At 35.3% G+C, this 15,489-nt stretch overlaps 1 protein-coding gene and 1 non-coding gene across 2 annotated transcripts; one reads left to right on the forward strand and one right to left on the reverse strand.

The window, feature by feature from the left end:
- Nucleotides 1-546: 546 nt before the first annotated feature.
- On the reverse strand, nt 547-619 carry TRNAE-CUC (transfer RNA glutamic acid (anticodon CUC)). Its single transcript has one exon. It is a non-coding gene; the product is annotated as a tRNA-Glu (tRNA).
- A 5,410-nt stretch (nt 620-6,029) lies between these two features.
- Nucleotides 6,030-8,039, forward strand: LOC133733243 (GDSL esterase/lipase At5g45950). The gene is made up of 5 exons (XM_062160892.1): nt 6,030-6,416; nt 6,760-6,890; nt 7,025-7,258; nt 7,355-7,601; nt 7,684-8,039. Exons 1-5 carry the CDS (start codon nt 6,143-6,145, stop codon nt 7,872-7,874), a joined length of 1,077 nt encoding a protein of 358 aa, XP_062016876.1. The 5' UTR covers nt 6,030-6,142; the 3' UTR covers nt 7,875-8,039.
- Nucleotides 8,040-15,489: the final 7,450 nt, after the last annotated feature.

Raw genomic sequence — 15,489 nt, forward strand, 5'->3', positions numbered from 1 at the left:
TTTGTCAAAATCCGCAATGGTTTGACCTTCATGGAACACCACATCTCTGCTTCTGAATACCTTCACAGTCTTTGGACTCCACAACCGGTAGCCCATTTCTTCATTGCCATATCCAAGAAAGATACACGGCATGGCCTTGTCATCCAGCTTTGATCTTTGCTCCTTTGGCACATGTGCAAATGCTTTGCACCCAAACACCCTCAAGTGGGAATATGAAGCGCTTCTACCGGTCCATACGCCTTCGGGAGTCTCCAAGCCCAACGGTACACATGGTGTTCGGTTAATAAGGTAACATGCGGTTGTCACTGCTTCGCCCCAAAACTTCTTTGCCAGGTTGGCCGTCTTCAGCATGCGGTGGTTCTCTTACTGCTAGGGTTCTCCATCTTTTGGATCCCAAAAACCCAAAAAAATTGGAAGCCCTAAATTTGATTTGGGACTCTGAGAGAGAAGAGAAGCAAAGAATTGGGAGGGGGTTTTGTTCCCGCCAATAAGCCAAGCTGTGGTACGACGTCGTTTTATACAGGGAAGCAATTGAGGAAAAAGGTTTTCCGTTGCCGGGACTTGAACCCGGGTCTTTCGGGTGAGAGCCGAATATCCTGACCAACTAGACTACAACGGATTTGTTGATAGCTTCATATGAATGATTATATTTAAATATTTTTTCTTTATAAAGTAAAATCAAATATTTGGGATCACTAGTGACTAGATTGGTCATTGGAGGAGATCGATGAGTATATTCACGTTCAATATTTGATGACAATGCTAAATTTGTAAAAATGATTACAAAATATTATTATATTAGAATTACTTATAAATTCCAGGTGCATGCACTGTAGTCGTCTAAACTAGTAATTTACATTTATGATGTTAGAATCACAAAAATCAGGAGTAGCAGCACTGTAGAAGGAAATTCGGTTCTTAAGTGTTTTGCTTGGAAATTGCTAAGCATAGCTGTGATCTTCTATGATCTAATACTTAACTAAATACATGTGTTCCTCCGTATTCTAGCTGTATGGCATTAATTGGACTAACCACTTGGAGTTCCTACAGAATTTGCTGCCTCCAAGCAGGTTCCAACTTCAAGTTAGGTAGAAGTAGAAGCCAATTTCTTATGATCTGCAACTGCAAGTTGGGCTGTTGGGTGGAAGCAGAAGTATCCTAGTTTTTATGATCCATGACATTGATGTCTACCTCACCGTACGTAGTAGTTGAAATCAAATTTCTGACTTTGTATAACAGAAAGTGATAGCCAACGACATCGGCGCCGGCCGCCTCTGCATCTGAATGCATGTTTCCTAGACATACTTAAAATGCCAGCTCCTTATATAGTACTTATGTTTCAACTTTTTCAAGCTCTTGAATACCCGGTTTCATGGATCTGGCAATAAACATTAACAAAGAACTTATAGAAGCTAGCATTGAATTCTGCCCCAGCAATCAAAGCAATTATACTTACCACGTACCGAAAGCCTCAGTACTCTTCTACTACTACTACGAGTGAAGCATTAATAGTTGTAATAGAGACCGCGCCGCTGTGTGTCTGTGGTCATAGAGCTACTGAAAAATACGTCCATCCATGATGTTTGACCGTTTAAGGAGTTCATAAATGGAACCACTGATACATCATGAATGCAGTTGATGTTAGTTCAATAAGTCAATAACAACAATAAATTGACATGAGGGGTAGAACAAGGTCATTTCGAATCTTAATTGAACATATAAGTTTTCGATTTGAAGAGACCTTCTACCTTATCCCAGTTATATTGATATGCATGCACCATTCATTACATGCAACTCAGAGTATAGTGGTAGGAAAATTGTGTGGACTAATCATCCTACGCCAGAGTACGGTGACCAAACAGAGAGTTTGGGGAGCTCCGGAGCTGTGACTTGTTTTCTGGCAAATCCGCGAATGGGCGTTTGGTAATTTTTCGTATCCATAGTACAATGATCTGCAGAATCAAGGCATTAATTAGATAATCTTGGGTGATTAAAATTCACAGTAATGAACATGCATGCCTGTTGATGAGGGAATGAGGACAGAGGACTGTTGATAGTTTGATATGTATTTCAATTAATCGATTGCTGGTATTCTATTTGCCATCTCCAATCTTATTCTAGCGTTTCACCAACCTCAGCCTCCTTAGAAATTGTTGGACACAAACTTACCCAGAAATTATGTTTGGTCACTATCTCTTTGATAGGCCATTAATTAGTTCAGTATTTCAAGAAAAAAGAAAGACAAAAAAGACGACAGAGTTTAGACTAGTTAATTAAAAAATAATAAAATATAAGAATTGCCAATATAGGTTATGGCCGTTATGCCGAAGATGAAGAACCAAGAAGATGTAAACGTCTGTGAAAATGAACTAGAGAAAAAAAAATAAAGAACACAATGATGATAAGTGATGGACTGATGATAGAAGACGAACATAGCAGTGAACTGAAGAAAAAGAAAAATCAGAGTATGTAATACCCCGAAAAATCCAAATTAAATTCCATGGATTTTTAGAAATGATTTCACGATAGTAGGAGCGAGTACGAAGCTTGGAGAAGTTGTGGAATTAGTTCGAACGATTTTATTTTCGAAAACAAACGTTTTTAGGGGGTCAACAAAGTTGACTTTTTATACGTTCAAAATTTGGGAAAACTTCCTTCATGAAAGTTGTAGAGCTCGTCGATACGAGTTCGTGGACATGTGGAACGCATTATTCGGAGTTCGTATGATTAAGTTATGAATTTTTGAAAATTGGGAATTTTCTATAAATAGGGAATTTTCTGATTTTATTTTTCATTAAGGACGAAACTTTTCTGTTTTTGCGGAATAGTCCCCCGGATTCTCTCTCTCTCTCGATCGAAAACCTTCAGAACCCTCGGGTTCCGACCGACCCGACCCGGCCAAACGGTGGTCCTCCAGCCTCCTCTGGCCCCGGACCCGGCCTTCCTTGAGCTCGCCGTCGCACGCACAGCCTCCCTCTGGTGTCTCCTTGCCCCGCCGCTGTCTCTATCCCTGGATCGAAGCCCCCCAGAGCCAAGCTTTTGACTCGATCGGATCTTGGCCGTGCCGGTGTTGCACGGGCCGATCCTCCCCATTTTTGTGATCTCCTCCTTCCCCTGATCATCCTCATATCCTCCTTGCTTGACGATTTGGAGTGTGGAGTGAAAGATCACGAGTTGAAGATTTCGACGTCCCTGATTCAATCTGGAATCTGATCAACGCACCAGATTAATCCAACTTCAACGCTTGATCTAGGACGATCTAGGCCGAACCAGGCTTAGCTCCAGGTATGGAAGTCGATCACCCTTTCATTTTGAACCAGTTTGTAGTTGGTCACTTTGCCATCGGAGGTGGTTGACTGGCGTTGACCGCCCACTGACCACCGCTTGTGGCGGCGCATCAGACCATATTTCGAGTTTTCATTATCTAGGCGATGATCTATGCATCCATACGAGCGTTTTGATATATAACATGGTCATGTTAGAAAAAGTTGATAAATAGTGGATTTACGTTTCGACGTTACTATTTAACGTTTTTACGTTTATCTTCGGTTTACGATCTGTGAAGATCTGACCATCGGTTTTGCTTCAATTTTGGATATGTTGATCGTATGACTGTCCTGGTGACTTTGTGAGGTCACGGGCGAAGATCCGACCGTTGGATCTTCGTATAATTGAGAAACAGTGATTAGGGAGGCGATTCGTGAGAATCCGTCCGTCGGATTTTTGTATAAATTTGTGAAGATGTTAGTAAGGACAATTCAGGAAGATCCGACCGTTGGATCTTCGTGATGATTTTTGGAGGGTGATCCTAAAGGCGATCCGTGAGGATCCGACCGTTGGATCATCATTTAATTTCGATCCGACCGTTGGATTGTCGTTTAAGTATGTTTTTGAGTTATTGGCTAAAATAAGGTCATGTGTGATTAGGTGATTGACGGTCTCCCTTGGGTGAACGATTTCGGTGTGTATTGTGTTAAATTGAAGACGCAGCGGGAATATCGAGGTGAGTAAATCGCACATGGTTCATTCACGAACCGAAATTCGGTGATTTTATTTAATTGGGAAATTGTGGAAATTGTTTTATGAAAATAAATATTTGTTTTAAATTATATGGACTTGATCGACTACGGTCCATAGGTAAGTAAAATGTATTTAAACTATAAAAATGAATTTCTAGATTTTATTGCATGTGAACTATAGTTGGTATTAGTGGTCACTCTTGTGTGGGTGACTACGTATATATATATTTACGTGGAATATATATTCGATGGTGTGACATCGGGTGAAGTATTGATGTGATTTACTGAGTTATATTTTGAGCATTACCCTTTGGAATATGTGATTTATCTTAGATGTTGTGTTGTCTATGATAATGGGTAATTGAGTAAAGTGCGATAGTTGAGTCGTTGAGATGAATTAAATGAGGAGTCGAGTGAATTGAGAAAAGCAGTCATTCGTAAGGTGAACCTTGGCCCAGGTGACACTTTACGATACAGTTAGAGCTCTAGTCTGTCTGCCATCATACTGCTTGGGGGATAAACGAGTTATCATATGCCCTTGGGTATGACATCACATACTGAATGGGATGATTAATATAATTAATCATAAGCCTGTAAGTATGATATACTGAATGGGGTGATTAATATAATTAATCATAAGCCTGTAAGTATAATATACTGCATGGGATGATTTATATAAATAAATCATAAGCCTGTGAGTATATATTGAGTAAGAAGTTGTTTATTTTTGAGTAGTCATGATGAGATGTGAGTTGATTGATGCTTGAAGTGACGTTGTACACTTCAATTCTTATGCAAAACAAAATTAAAATGTGCTTGAGTTGATTGTGTTACTTTAAATCGTGCAATCCTTTCGTTTACTCATACGAGCTTTGCAAAAAGCTTACCGGGTTTGTATTGTTGCAATCCCGGTACACTATTCAAACGGTGTAGCGGGTAATCCTGCAGGTCAGGAGAATCAGGGCGGTGATCGAGCGGGTTAGAGTATTTGTTATAGTTTTACAGCATTTGTAATAGTGAGGTGAGTTAAGCTCATTGAGCCTTAGAATTTGATTTGGTGAGAGTGTGTTGTAATAATTAACTTGAGGATTTGATTTATTGTAATATTGAGAGGTGTGAAGTGTGGTTGTTTTGAGAAAAAAATTCAGGTTGTATTTATGTGAGTTGTATTAATTCATGTTTCGGATTTGGATTTGTTATTCAAAATCCGGGGCGTGACAGAGTAATTAGAAGACGAAAGGGTTTACGAGTTTTTTATTTAATGAACAATCAAATAGTAATGTATATTAGTTTTATTATTATTAAATTCTTTTTTCTCTTTCTTGATAATCCATTAAGTTAACCATAATTAACCCATAGTTATGGATAACCCATAATTCTTAGGTTCACCCCTGGGTGAACAAGCATATTCACCCCTATTATCGATTAACTCACTTTTACTTAATAAATTTATAATCCAACGGTCCATATCTTAAATTAGTATTTAAAGATCATCTCTGTAAAAAATCAATTGAATCGAAAATCGTTTAATTATCTAACGGAATCAAATAAATGGACGGTTCTAACAATACTTACTGCTATTATGATGAACCGTCCATGTATTTCATATAAATGAATAATTAAAAGGGGTCTTCAATTTGATTGATTTTTTACAGAACTAATCTTTGTATTACATTATACAACTTGAATGGTTGGATTAGAAAATTAAAAAGTTATTATGCGTTAATCATAAGAGAGGGTGAATATGCTGCTTCACCCCAAGAGGTGAACCTGAGAATTGTTCGCTTTTTATTGAGTGGAGGTAAGGAATAGTGGTAAGCAAATTTGAATCCATATCATTCCATCCAATGACGGCCATAAAGCTGGCTATAGGGCCTATCAGTTTTCTCAATTTATTAAATCAGTGAGTTCAAACTTGGAATGTGGGGTAATATGTGGTTCCAATTACTTTGGCGGCTTTGGCCACAGGCTTAATTTAAAGAAGCTTTTTGAGCATTAATTCTCCTTCCTTATCACCAGCCTATTAAAGAGCAGGTCGACCGATCGAGCCAACTGCAATTTAACAGAAACACGGTACTTATTTAGCTAGCATTTCCTTCATCAACTCTCTCCTGCATCAAACAATGGCCGAAATGAGGATGATGATGATTAGTATGACAATACTAACTTTGCTGCCTTTGCTCTCTGGAGCTTTGGATGTTGCTGAGATGAGGAAAGTCGCTGCTCGAAACAATGTGACATGTATCTTAGTATTCGGAGACTCCAGTGTCGATCCTGGCAATAACAACGTTCTGCACACGACCATGAAAGGGAATTTCCTTCCTTATGGCAAAGAATTCTTCAATGGCCGCCCAACTGGAAGATTCAGTAATGGCAGACTTGCCACAGATTTTATTGGTAATACATCAACTTAATTTTCGAGAAAAAATTGAGTTTGAAACCTTCAGTGCAATACCATTTACCACTTCTTTTGTGTCTTTCTGTCTGCATTTTTCCACTTGTACAAGAGAGTCGGTGTCTGTTACCTTGGGCCTGTTGTGCTTCATGAGAAAGTTTTTCGTTTTAATTAAAAACTCAAGTGCTTCATGAGAAAGCACCTCATCTACGAGAAAGTGCATCTTTAACTCATGAAACATTTTTAACCATATAGTTAGCTCATTCCCAAACAAGTTTTTGACGTCGAGTGGTTGTCTAACAGATCTAACAGTGCACTAATTTGTATCCCTTTGTTAATTACCAGCGGACGCAGTTGGGTATACAAAAACAATTCCAGCATTTCTTGATCCAAATTTAAAGCCTGCAGATCTGCCTCATGGTGTTAGTTTTGCATCAGCTGCCTCGGGTTATGACGACCTCACTGCCAATTTTTCGGTAAACTCTTCAAGTAGTAATCCTTTGTAAGATAATAGCTAGTAAATCGAACGGGAACATAGCTAGGAAGAGTACTACCCTAATAATACATGCATATGTTCAACTAATATTTTTCTTTCTTGCCGTTTAAACAGAATGTGTTACCTCTTTCCAGACAGCTGAAGAGTTTTATGCATTATAAATTAAACTTGACAAGATTGGTGGGTAAGAAGACTGCTGAAGATACCATAAAAAATGCCTTATTTGTTATGAGTATGGGAACAAATGACTTTATCCAAAACTACTACTTGGAACCAACTCGCTCCAAGCAGTTCACTGTGGAACAGTATCAAAATTATTTGGTCTCTTGCATGGCTCATTCCATTCAGGTTGCTTTGATGTGAAACATTTGCTTGTAATTTGTCACATAAACGTAGCATATATATATAACAATCGTGGAACTAATCTGTCCAACTTTCTTGCAGGCAATGCATAGGCTAGGAGGCACAAGATTGGCTGTTGTTGGAGTTCCACCATTGGGGTGCATGCCACTTGTCAAAACGCTTATGGGCGAGACCAAATGTGTGGAAAATTATAACAAAGTGTCATTCTCTTTTAATTCCAAGATTCAAAAGAAATTAGAGAACATTACCAAAACATCTGGAATGAAGATTGCCTTTGTTGATGCATATGGTATTGTCGAAAGTGCCATGAATAACCCACAGTTATATGGTTGGTGAATTTCTCTGTACCTTTTGTGGATTAATAATTAATCATGCATATGAGAAAGACTCGGAATTTTTTTTTTTGGCAGGTCTAACTGAAACTTCAAAAGGGTGTTGTGGGACTGGAACTATAGAGTTTGGAGAATCATGCAGAGGATTACAAACATGCACTGATCCAGCAAAGTATGTATTCTGGGATGCTGTTCATCCAACAGAGAGAATGTACGAAATCGTTGCTGAGAAAGCTTTGCAAACTCTTGATGGAAAACTCTCTGTCTAGGGATTTGGTTGCGTTAACCAAGTGCTTAATGTATTGAAATATTGAATCACTCGACTCGTAAATTCTATGCATCAAAGTCGACCTTTAATTCATTTCAAGTAATTCATTCAAGAGTTTCAAGATTTACAGTGTGTGTATACTAATAACAATTTATATTGATAATCACTCTCTATGTTGGATATATGCATTTTGTCCAACTAAAATAATTAAGAAATAACAATTTGATGATCCCCTGTACTTGTCAATTATCAGAATTTCGTCATTTCACTGCATGAAATGCCGATATGTTCGTTTCAATTCCTGGAGCAGAGAGCCCTAAGGCGTCATTTGGGTTTAGGGATGAAAGACATGGTAACCCTTGGTAATGCTAAACAAAGTAACTTCAAAATAAGATAAACTACAGGTCCACATCGAGTCTAACTTACAGAGGAGTCAACTAATCCCCCAGGGTTATTAGCAGCTTCCCTCTCGCTACTAGTACTTTCGGAGTTGAAAACAAATGGCGACCAAGCCTAACAATTAAGAACACAGATTGGAACCAATTAGGATAGCACGAGTCAATTAAACACATATGGCAGAAATGAACCAGAAAAACCTCTAGTACCCCATTCTCCACGATTAACGTACGTGAGTTTACTGGACGATTTCATTTCATCAACAACAGATAAATGCACCCGAGGGAAACACTAAAAGAGAAAGCCAAAGAAATTTGTGAGAAACCTTTACACCATCAAATTACATGAATCGGAAATCAACGCTTCAGAGGAGAAATTCATTACCTAAAACTTGTCATAGACCCAAAAACTAATTGTTGTTATATAGCTAGCGTGCCTTGAAACAATTTGTCAAGAAATAAGTAACTATTATGGAGTTAATTTTAAAGAGATAACCAAATACCCATGAGACAAAATAGAAACCAAAGAGAGAAGAATCAGTTCTTTTTTTTACGTCATGCTCACTTTGTACATTACTACATTTCGCATCAACTATTCCTCTCGTTCTCCCCAATTATTTGCTAGCTCATGCTTTTGTTAAGAGATGGCCATGATCGTTATGGCAAGCAGATTACTGTTCATAAGCTACAGTAACTCCTATTCTGTTTTAGTATATAGACAAATTAGTCCTTGGCAAATTGAATGATCAGGAAGATGCAAATGACGACATTGCCAAAATCTTCGACGACTGGATCATACAACACCAAAGGGTGTACTTGAACGAGTCTCACAAACAAGAGCGCTTTTAGATATTCAAAACCAACTATGTCGAAAACTTCAAGAAGCTCAATAATAAGACCTATACCGAGTTCTCTAACTTAACCATTGAAGAATTCGGGCCCAAACCTGAGACAAGGCCCAAGAGTCAGCTGCCTCAGGCCCAATTTTTTTTTTTTTTTTTTTTTTTTTCACCTTGTTAGGGGGTCCAATCTTCATTTTTATTTATATATTAAATGATTAAATACTGTTTACTCCTTATACTTATAGGGTTTCATTATTTCAGTCTCTGACCTTCGAATTTCACTTAAAAAGTCCCTGAACTCTCAATTTCCTCCCAATTGGTCATTGCCGTCAAAAATTTCTGTTAAAGTTGTTGAAAATGTCTATTATGCCCTCACTTACTTTTTTTATTTTTATTTTTTATTTTTTCTCTCTCTTTTATTTCTTTTTTTCATTTCACCTTTTGAAGGTCTATGGATTGGAACCATCTCGATGAGAAGATGAAAAGAAGGAGGCGAGAGAGCCGGAAGAAGAAGAGGTAAAAAGAAAAAAAAAAAAAAAAAAAGAGGAAGAGAAATATATATATTTTTTAAAGTAATTGAGGGTATAATAGACTTTTTAGGGGAAGATAACGGAGTTTTTGATGGATGTTTGACGGCAGGGACCAACTGGGAGGAAATTGGGAGTTCAAGGACTTTTTAGGTGAAATTCAAAGGTCAGGGACTGAAACGATGAAATCCTATAAGTATAAGGAGTAAGCAATATTTAACCCTATATTAAATGGAAGTCCAATCCTCATTGTTATTTATTTCTTTGTTGAAAGTCTATAAATTTAGGAGACCCAAAACTTATTTTACACGCTGTTAGGCTGACGTAAAAATAAGATAGAGAAAAGTGAGTGTGTGTAGAGAGATTCTTAGATAGGGTGGGCGTGCCATGTATGCAGAGAAGTGTTTTGAGTATTTTATTTTAATTAAATATGAGTAGTTTCATAACACAATTAAAAAACAAAGAAATATGATTGGCTGAGCGTACCAACCACGTGGCACATCTGCCCTACCTAAGAATTTCTCGTGTGTGTGTGTGTGTGTGTGTGTGTGTATTAAATTCAAATTTAATTTACTTGTTCGATAGTTAGTAGTTTGATTATAATTTTCGTTTGCGGTTAATTTACTTAATCCCTAATTCAAAACTCCCGAACAAAATTCTACCTTTCATTGTGCATAACTCATTTTGGCTGCTACAAGTTAGTGGCTTTGATTAGGCTTAGTGTAAGCTGAGCATTGTTAAGGCTTGGTGCCTTATGAATATTTTATTTTACTTTATTTTTCATTGTATGCTTTTAATTTACTCTAACGTCAATTACCTTGGTTAGGTCCAACACCTAATCCCCGAGGTACGATTATCACATATATCTATATATTAAATAAAAGCACAATCACCATTAGGAGTAAAAGATTTATTATATTTGTTGATAAAGAAAAGTGCATATACATTTTTCTCTATCCTATTTTTACACCCTTAATTATATATACATACCGACACACACATTTTTCTCTTCTCTATCCTATGTTTACACCATTATATGTGTGAGTGTGTGTGTGTGTGGCCCAATCACCATTAGGAATAAAAGAATATAATAAGTGGTGTTATTCACACACCCCCTCTTTTTTATTTTTTTAATTCAATTTTATTTTATAAATTACCCTAAATACCCTTCCTTATAATTATGTTTCTTTATCTTTTTTTTTTTCCTTTCTATTTGGCAAGTCAATCATCCTCAAATCCTAAACCTAGGGCTGCCACTTGGTTTGGTAATTACCAAACCGACCGAATACCAACCGATACTTTAGGTTTGGTAAACCGACTTTTTAGTAACCGAGACCGATAAAACCGAAATCGAAAATTACCGAAAAAGTTGGTTTGGTTTTGGTAAATACCGAATCTACCGATTATCTAAATATTAGCTTTATATACTATGGTTGTATGTGTATATTAAGAAATAAACATAAAAGTTTTCATAATAGTATGAATATTACTCAATATACTATATTAATAGTACATGTATTTTGAGTAACCTAGTCCAAGATGGTTAAATAACCTAGTTTTATTGAAAATGGCTAAAATTTGATGTCATATATACAAAAGAAAGCTATGATTAGGAGATGAATACGAAGTTTACGGTTATAAAATTGAAAAACCTAATTTTGTTCATTCTAATTTATATTACAAAGAATTAGTTGTTCTAAAGTTGGTAATACCGAATTTGGTAGATATGATTAAAAACCGAAAATTTTGGTTGGTAATTGGTAGCTCAATTTTGAAACCGAAAGTTTTGGTTTTGAAGTTGGTAATACTTATAACCGATTCGAACCGACTGAGTGACAGCCCTACCTAAACCCTTATTTTCTCGCAGATACAGAGGACTTCTTTTAGATTCCCTCTTTTCTTTTCCATCAAAAACTTCTCTAGCATAGTCATTCTACCTCTCTAATGTGATGCTTTGAAGTTTAATCGTGGCAGAACAAGAAACTTTAGACCCATCTTTGGAGAAAATTTTACATATGATTTGCAATGGAGACATGGGAAGAAAAATATGAGTTCAGTGATCATTCGAACCCCTTTGAATCCATCATTCCTAATAAGATTCTAACTGAAATTATTTGATATATTTGAATCATTGAGCAACTATAGAATTTTACAACAGCCTAATAATGATGGCCTTATGATTATAGACATGATTTGTTCTACTATATTATGCTAGTAGAACATAATATTGTCCCCACACGAAGATTGCAACTCATTGCATTCAATATTATGTAGAGCATCTCCAAAAAATTTGTGTACATCATCAGCTACAGTGTGGAAGCTTGTTGCTTAAGTGGATAAAACGTTGATTCCATATATTATTTTTTTATTTGAGGATGATGCACCTGGATTAAGAATCATAAACAAACAAGCATTGAGTTTGGTGCTTTGCAAAGTATAAGGACAAACTTTGCAATTTGGATTCAGTTGGATGAAGGTAATTACCAGAGAAGCATATTCTTTGTCTAATAATACAGGTCATTCCACTTAATAAACGTATGATTTTTCCTTCATTTATAGGTAAGGAAAATTGATTTATTGTATAATGATGTTTGATTCATGATTGACTTACCAAATAGAAAAAAGAAAAAGAAACAGAATTACCAGGGAGGGTAGTTAGAGTAATTTATAAAAAAAAATTGATCAAAGTAATAGAAAAATAGAAGAGGTGTGTAAATAGCACCACCCTATATTAACAGGATAAAGAAATTTCTTTTAAAAGTGCATGTACACTATATGCAACAATACAATTACCCCAATGTCAAAGAAAAGTAAATATTTCATTTTTGTCAACCATTTCAACTGTATTAAGTTAACTTTTAGTGTAGAAAATATTTTGAGTATCTTCAACAACATAAGCTATATTTTAAGTGGGTGTGTGTGTTTGGTGGGGTGGTAAGGCTTTGGTCTCATATATAAGAGGTCAGGAGTTCGAGCCCCATCAAGGGTGGGAATGGGGTGGGGTTTTTTTTTTTTTTTAAATAAAAAAATAATAATAATAATAAATAAGCTATATTTTAAGTTAAAATACTAAAAAAATAAAATATAGCTATAGCTTTAATAATTTTTTCTCCAGCAAAACTAATAATTTCAAATGGTTTATCAAATCTTGAATTTCCCTGGTTTTTTTTTTTTTAAATAATAATAATAATAAATAAATAAGCTATATTTTAAGTTAAAATACTAAAAAAATAAAATATAGCTATAGCTTTAATAATTTTTTCTCCAGCAAAACTAATAATTTCAAATGGTTTATCAAATCTTGAATTTCCCTTCTGGATAAAGAGCACACAAAAAAATAGAAGATAGAAATATAATTATCTAAAATTCATAGCTATATATATATATATATATATATAGCTACCCATTTTACCAAAAGTTATATTTAACTTTTCTTTAGATACTCAGTTGGAGATGCTCTTGGCTTATATTTATAGTTTTAATTTGGAACATCTTTACTACAATATTTAAATTTTGGTTTTAAACATATTTGGTCTTATTATGTGAATATACATGTTTTGGATATTACGTTTTGTATGCTATCATATTGTTGGATTTTGAGTTTATAGATTTATTTTTTTCAAAAAAAAATTTGAATGCGTACTATAATTAGAGGGCCCAACTTTTAATTTTCGCCTTAGGTTTGAAAATCTCATGTTCGGCCCTGGAGATAAGAAACAATTCTTTTTTGACGTCATGCTCATTGCCCTATAAATAGGGTCATCACTTTGTACATTACTATATTTTGCATCAATTAAACTGATATACGCATTCCTCTATTTCTCCCCAATTATTTGCCAGCTCAAACTTTTGTTAAGAGATGGCCATCATGATCGTTATGGCAAGCATATTTATGTGGGTTATGTCGATAATAAAACATGCTTTCCATAACGATCATGATGATTCTCTTCTTATTAACATTGGTCCTTGACAAATTGAACGATCGGGAAGATGCAAATGACGACATTGCCAAGATCATCGACGACTAGATCATACAACACCAAAAGGTGTACTTGAACGAGTCTCACAAACAAAAGCGCTTTCAGATATTCAAAACCAACTATGAAGAAAACTTCAAGAAGCTCAGTACATAATAAGACCTATACTGTAGGTCTCAATGAATTCGCTGACTTAAACATGGAAGAATTCAGGCCTAGACCTGTGGCAAGGCCCAAGAGATAGCTGCTTCAGGCCCAATTTGTTTTTTTTTTTTGTAACACCTTGTTAGGAGGTCTAATCTTCATTGTTATTTATTTCTTTGTTAAAATTTAGGAGGCCCAAAACTTAATTTTACACCCTGTTAGGTTGTTATATTAAATAATGTCTCAATCATCATTAGGAATAAAAGATTTATTATATTTATAGGATAGAGAAAGGTGCATGTACATATATACATTATATGCAGTAATACAATTACCCTAAGGTCAAAGAAAGTAAATATTTCAACTTCATTAATTTAACTTTTTTTTTAAGAATATCATGTCTATATATATTAATACTTAGGCCAGAAAGTACCATTACATATCCTCCCTCTACCATCTCTGGGTAGATAAAAAGTTTGTGAAAAACCACAGCGATACATAGATTAGGTCCGATCATTTGACCGTACCCATAGTCACTTATTTAAGCAAGCCTAAAGGTAAAAACTTATAGTTGCCCTAAAAACAAAGGTAATAGAGTTCCCTAAACAAAAGGAATTATTGAAAAAAAGACTAAGTAAAAAAGTCAGCCCAAAATAGTAGCCCAACAGCTCCAAGAAAAGATCTAACTCAAGCCCAACAATGAATTTAACTTTTAGTGTAGAACATCTTTTGAGTATCTTCAACAACGTAAGGTATATTTTAAGTTACAATACTAAAAAAATATAATATAGCTATAGCTTTAATAATTTTTTCTCCAGCAATACTAGTTATTTCAAATGGTTTATCAAAGGGTTATTATCACAAATGGTACCTGAACTTTTCCTCCATTTTATCGATGGTACCTGAACTTCAATTTTGATCACAACCAGTACCTGAACTTTTCGATTTCATTTTAAATGGTATCTAAGGCCACCTTCGGTCACTATTCCGGCCAAAAAACCCAAATCTAAAAAAATAAAAAACAAAAAAACAAGTTCAAGGAAAGTCTATTACCAAAAAATCATCACTATATATGATCGCAACCCTTGAAATCATCGAAAATCATCACTATGATCGCCTCCCTTGCCGTTTTTAGTCGGAATAGTGACCGGAGGTGGCTCTAGGTACCATTTAAAATGAAATCGAAAAGTTTGGGTACTGGTTGTGATCAAAATTGAAGTTCAGGTACGTACCATCAATAAAATTGAGGTATAGTTCAGGTACCATTTATGATAATAACCCTTTATCAAATCTTAAATTTCCCTTCTGGATAAAGAGCAAAAAAAAAAAAAAAGATAGAAATATAATTATCCAAAATTCATAGCTATATATATAGCTACCCATTTTACCAAAAGTTATATTTAACTTTTCTTTAGATAATCTGTTGGAGATGCTCTTGGCTTATAGTTATAGTTTTAATTTGAAACATCTTTAGTATAATCTCTAAATTTTAGTTTTAAACATCTTCGGTCTTATTATGTGAATATGCATATTTTGGTTATTACGTTTTGTTATAATATTGTTGGATTTTGAGTTTATAGATTTATTTTTGGAAAACTATACTTAAAAAAAAACTGCGTACTATAATTAGAAGGCCCAACTTTTAATATTCGCCCCAAGTTTGAAAATCTCAGGTTCGGCCCTGGGTTCCTAGGTTTGATCTATAAATATTCAATGATTTTTCCAAAAGTG

Source organism: Rosa rugosa, chromosome 2, assembly GCF_958449725.1.
Source record: "Rosa rugosa chromosome 2, drRosRugo1.1, whole genome shotgun sequence".
Taxonomy (NCBI): Eukaryota; Viridiplantae; Streptophyta; class Magnoliopsida; order Rosales; family Rosaceae; genus Rosa; species Rosa rugosa.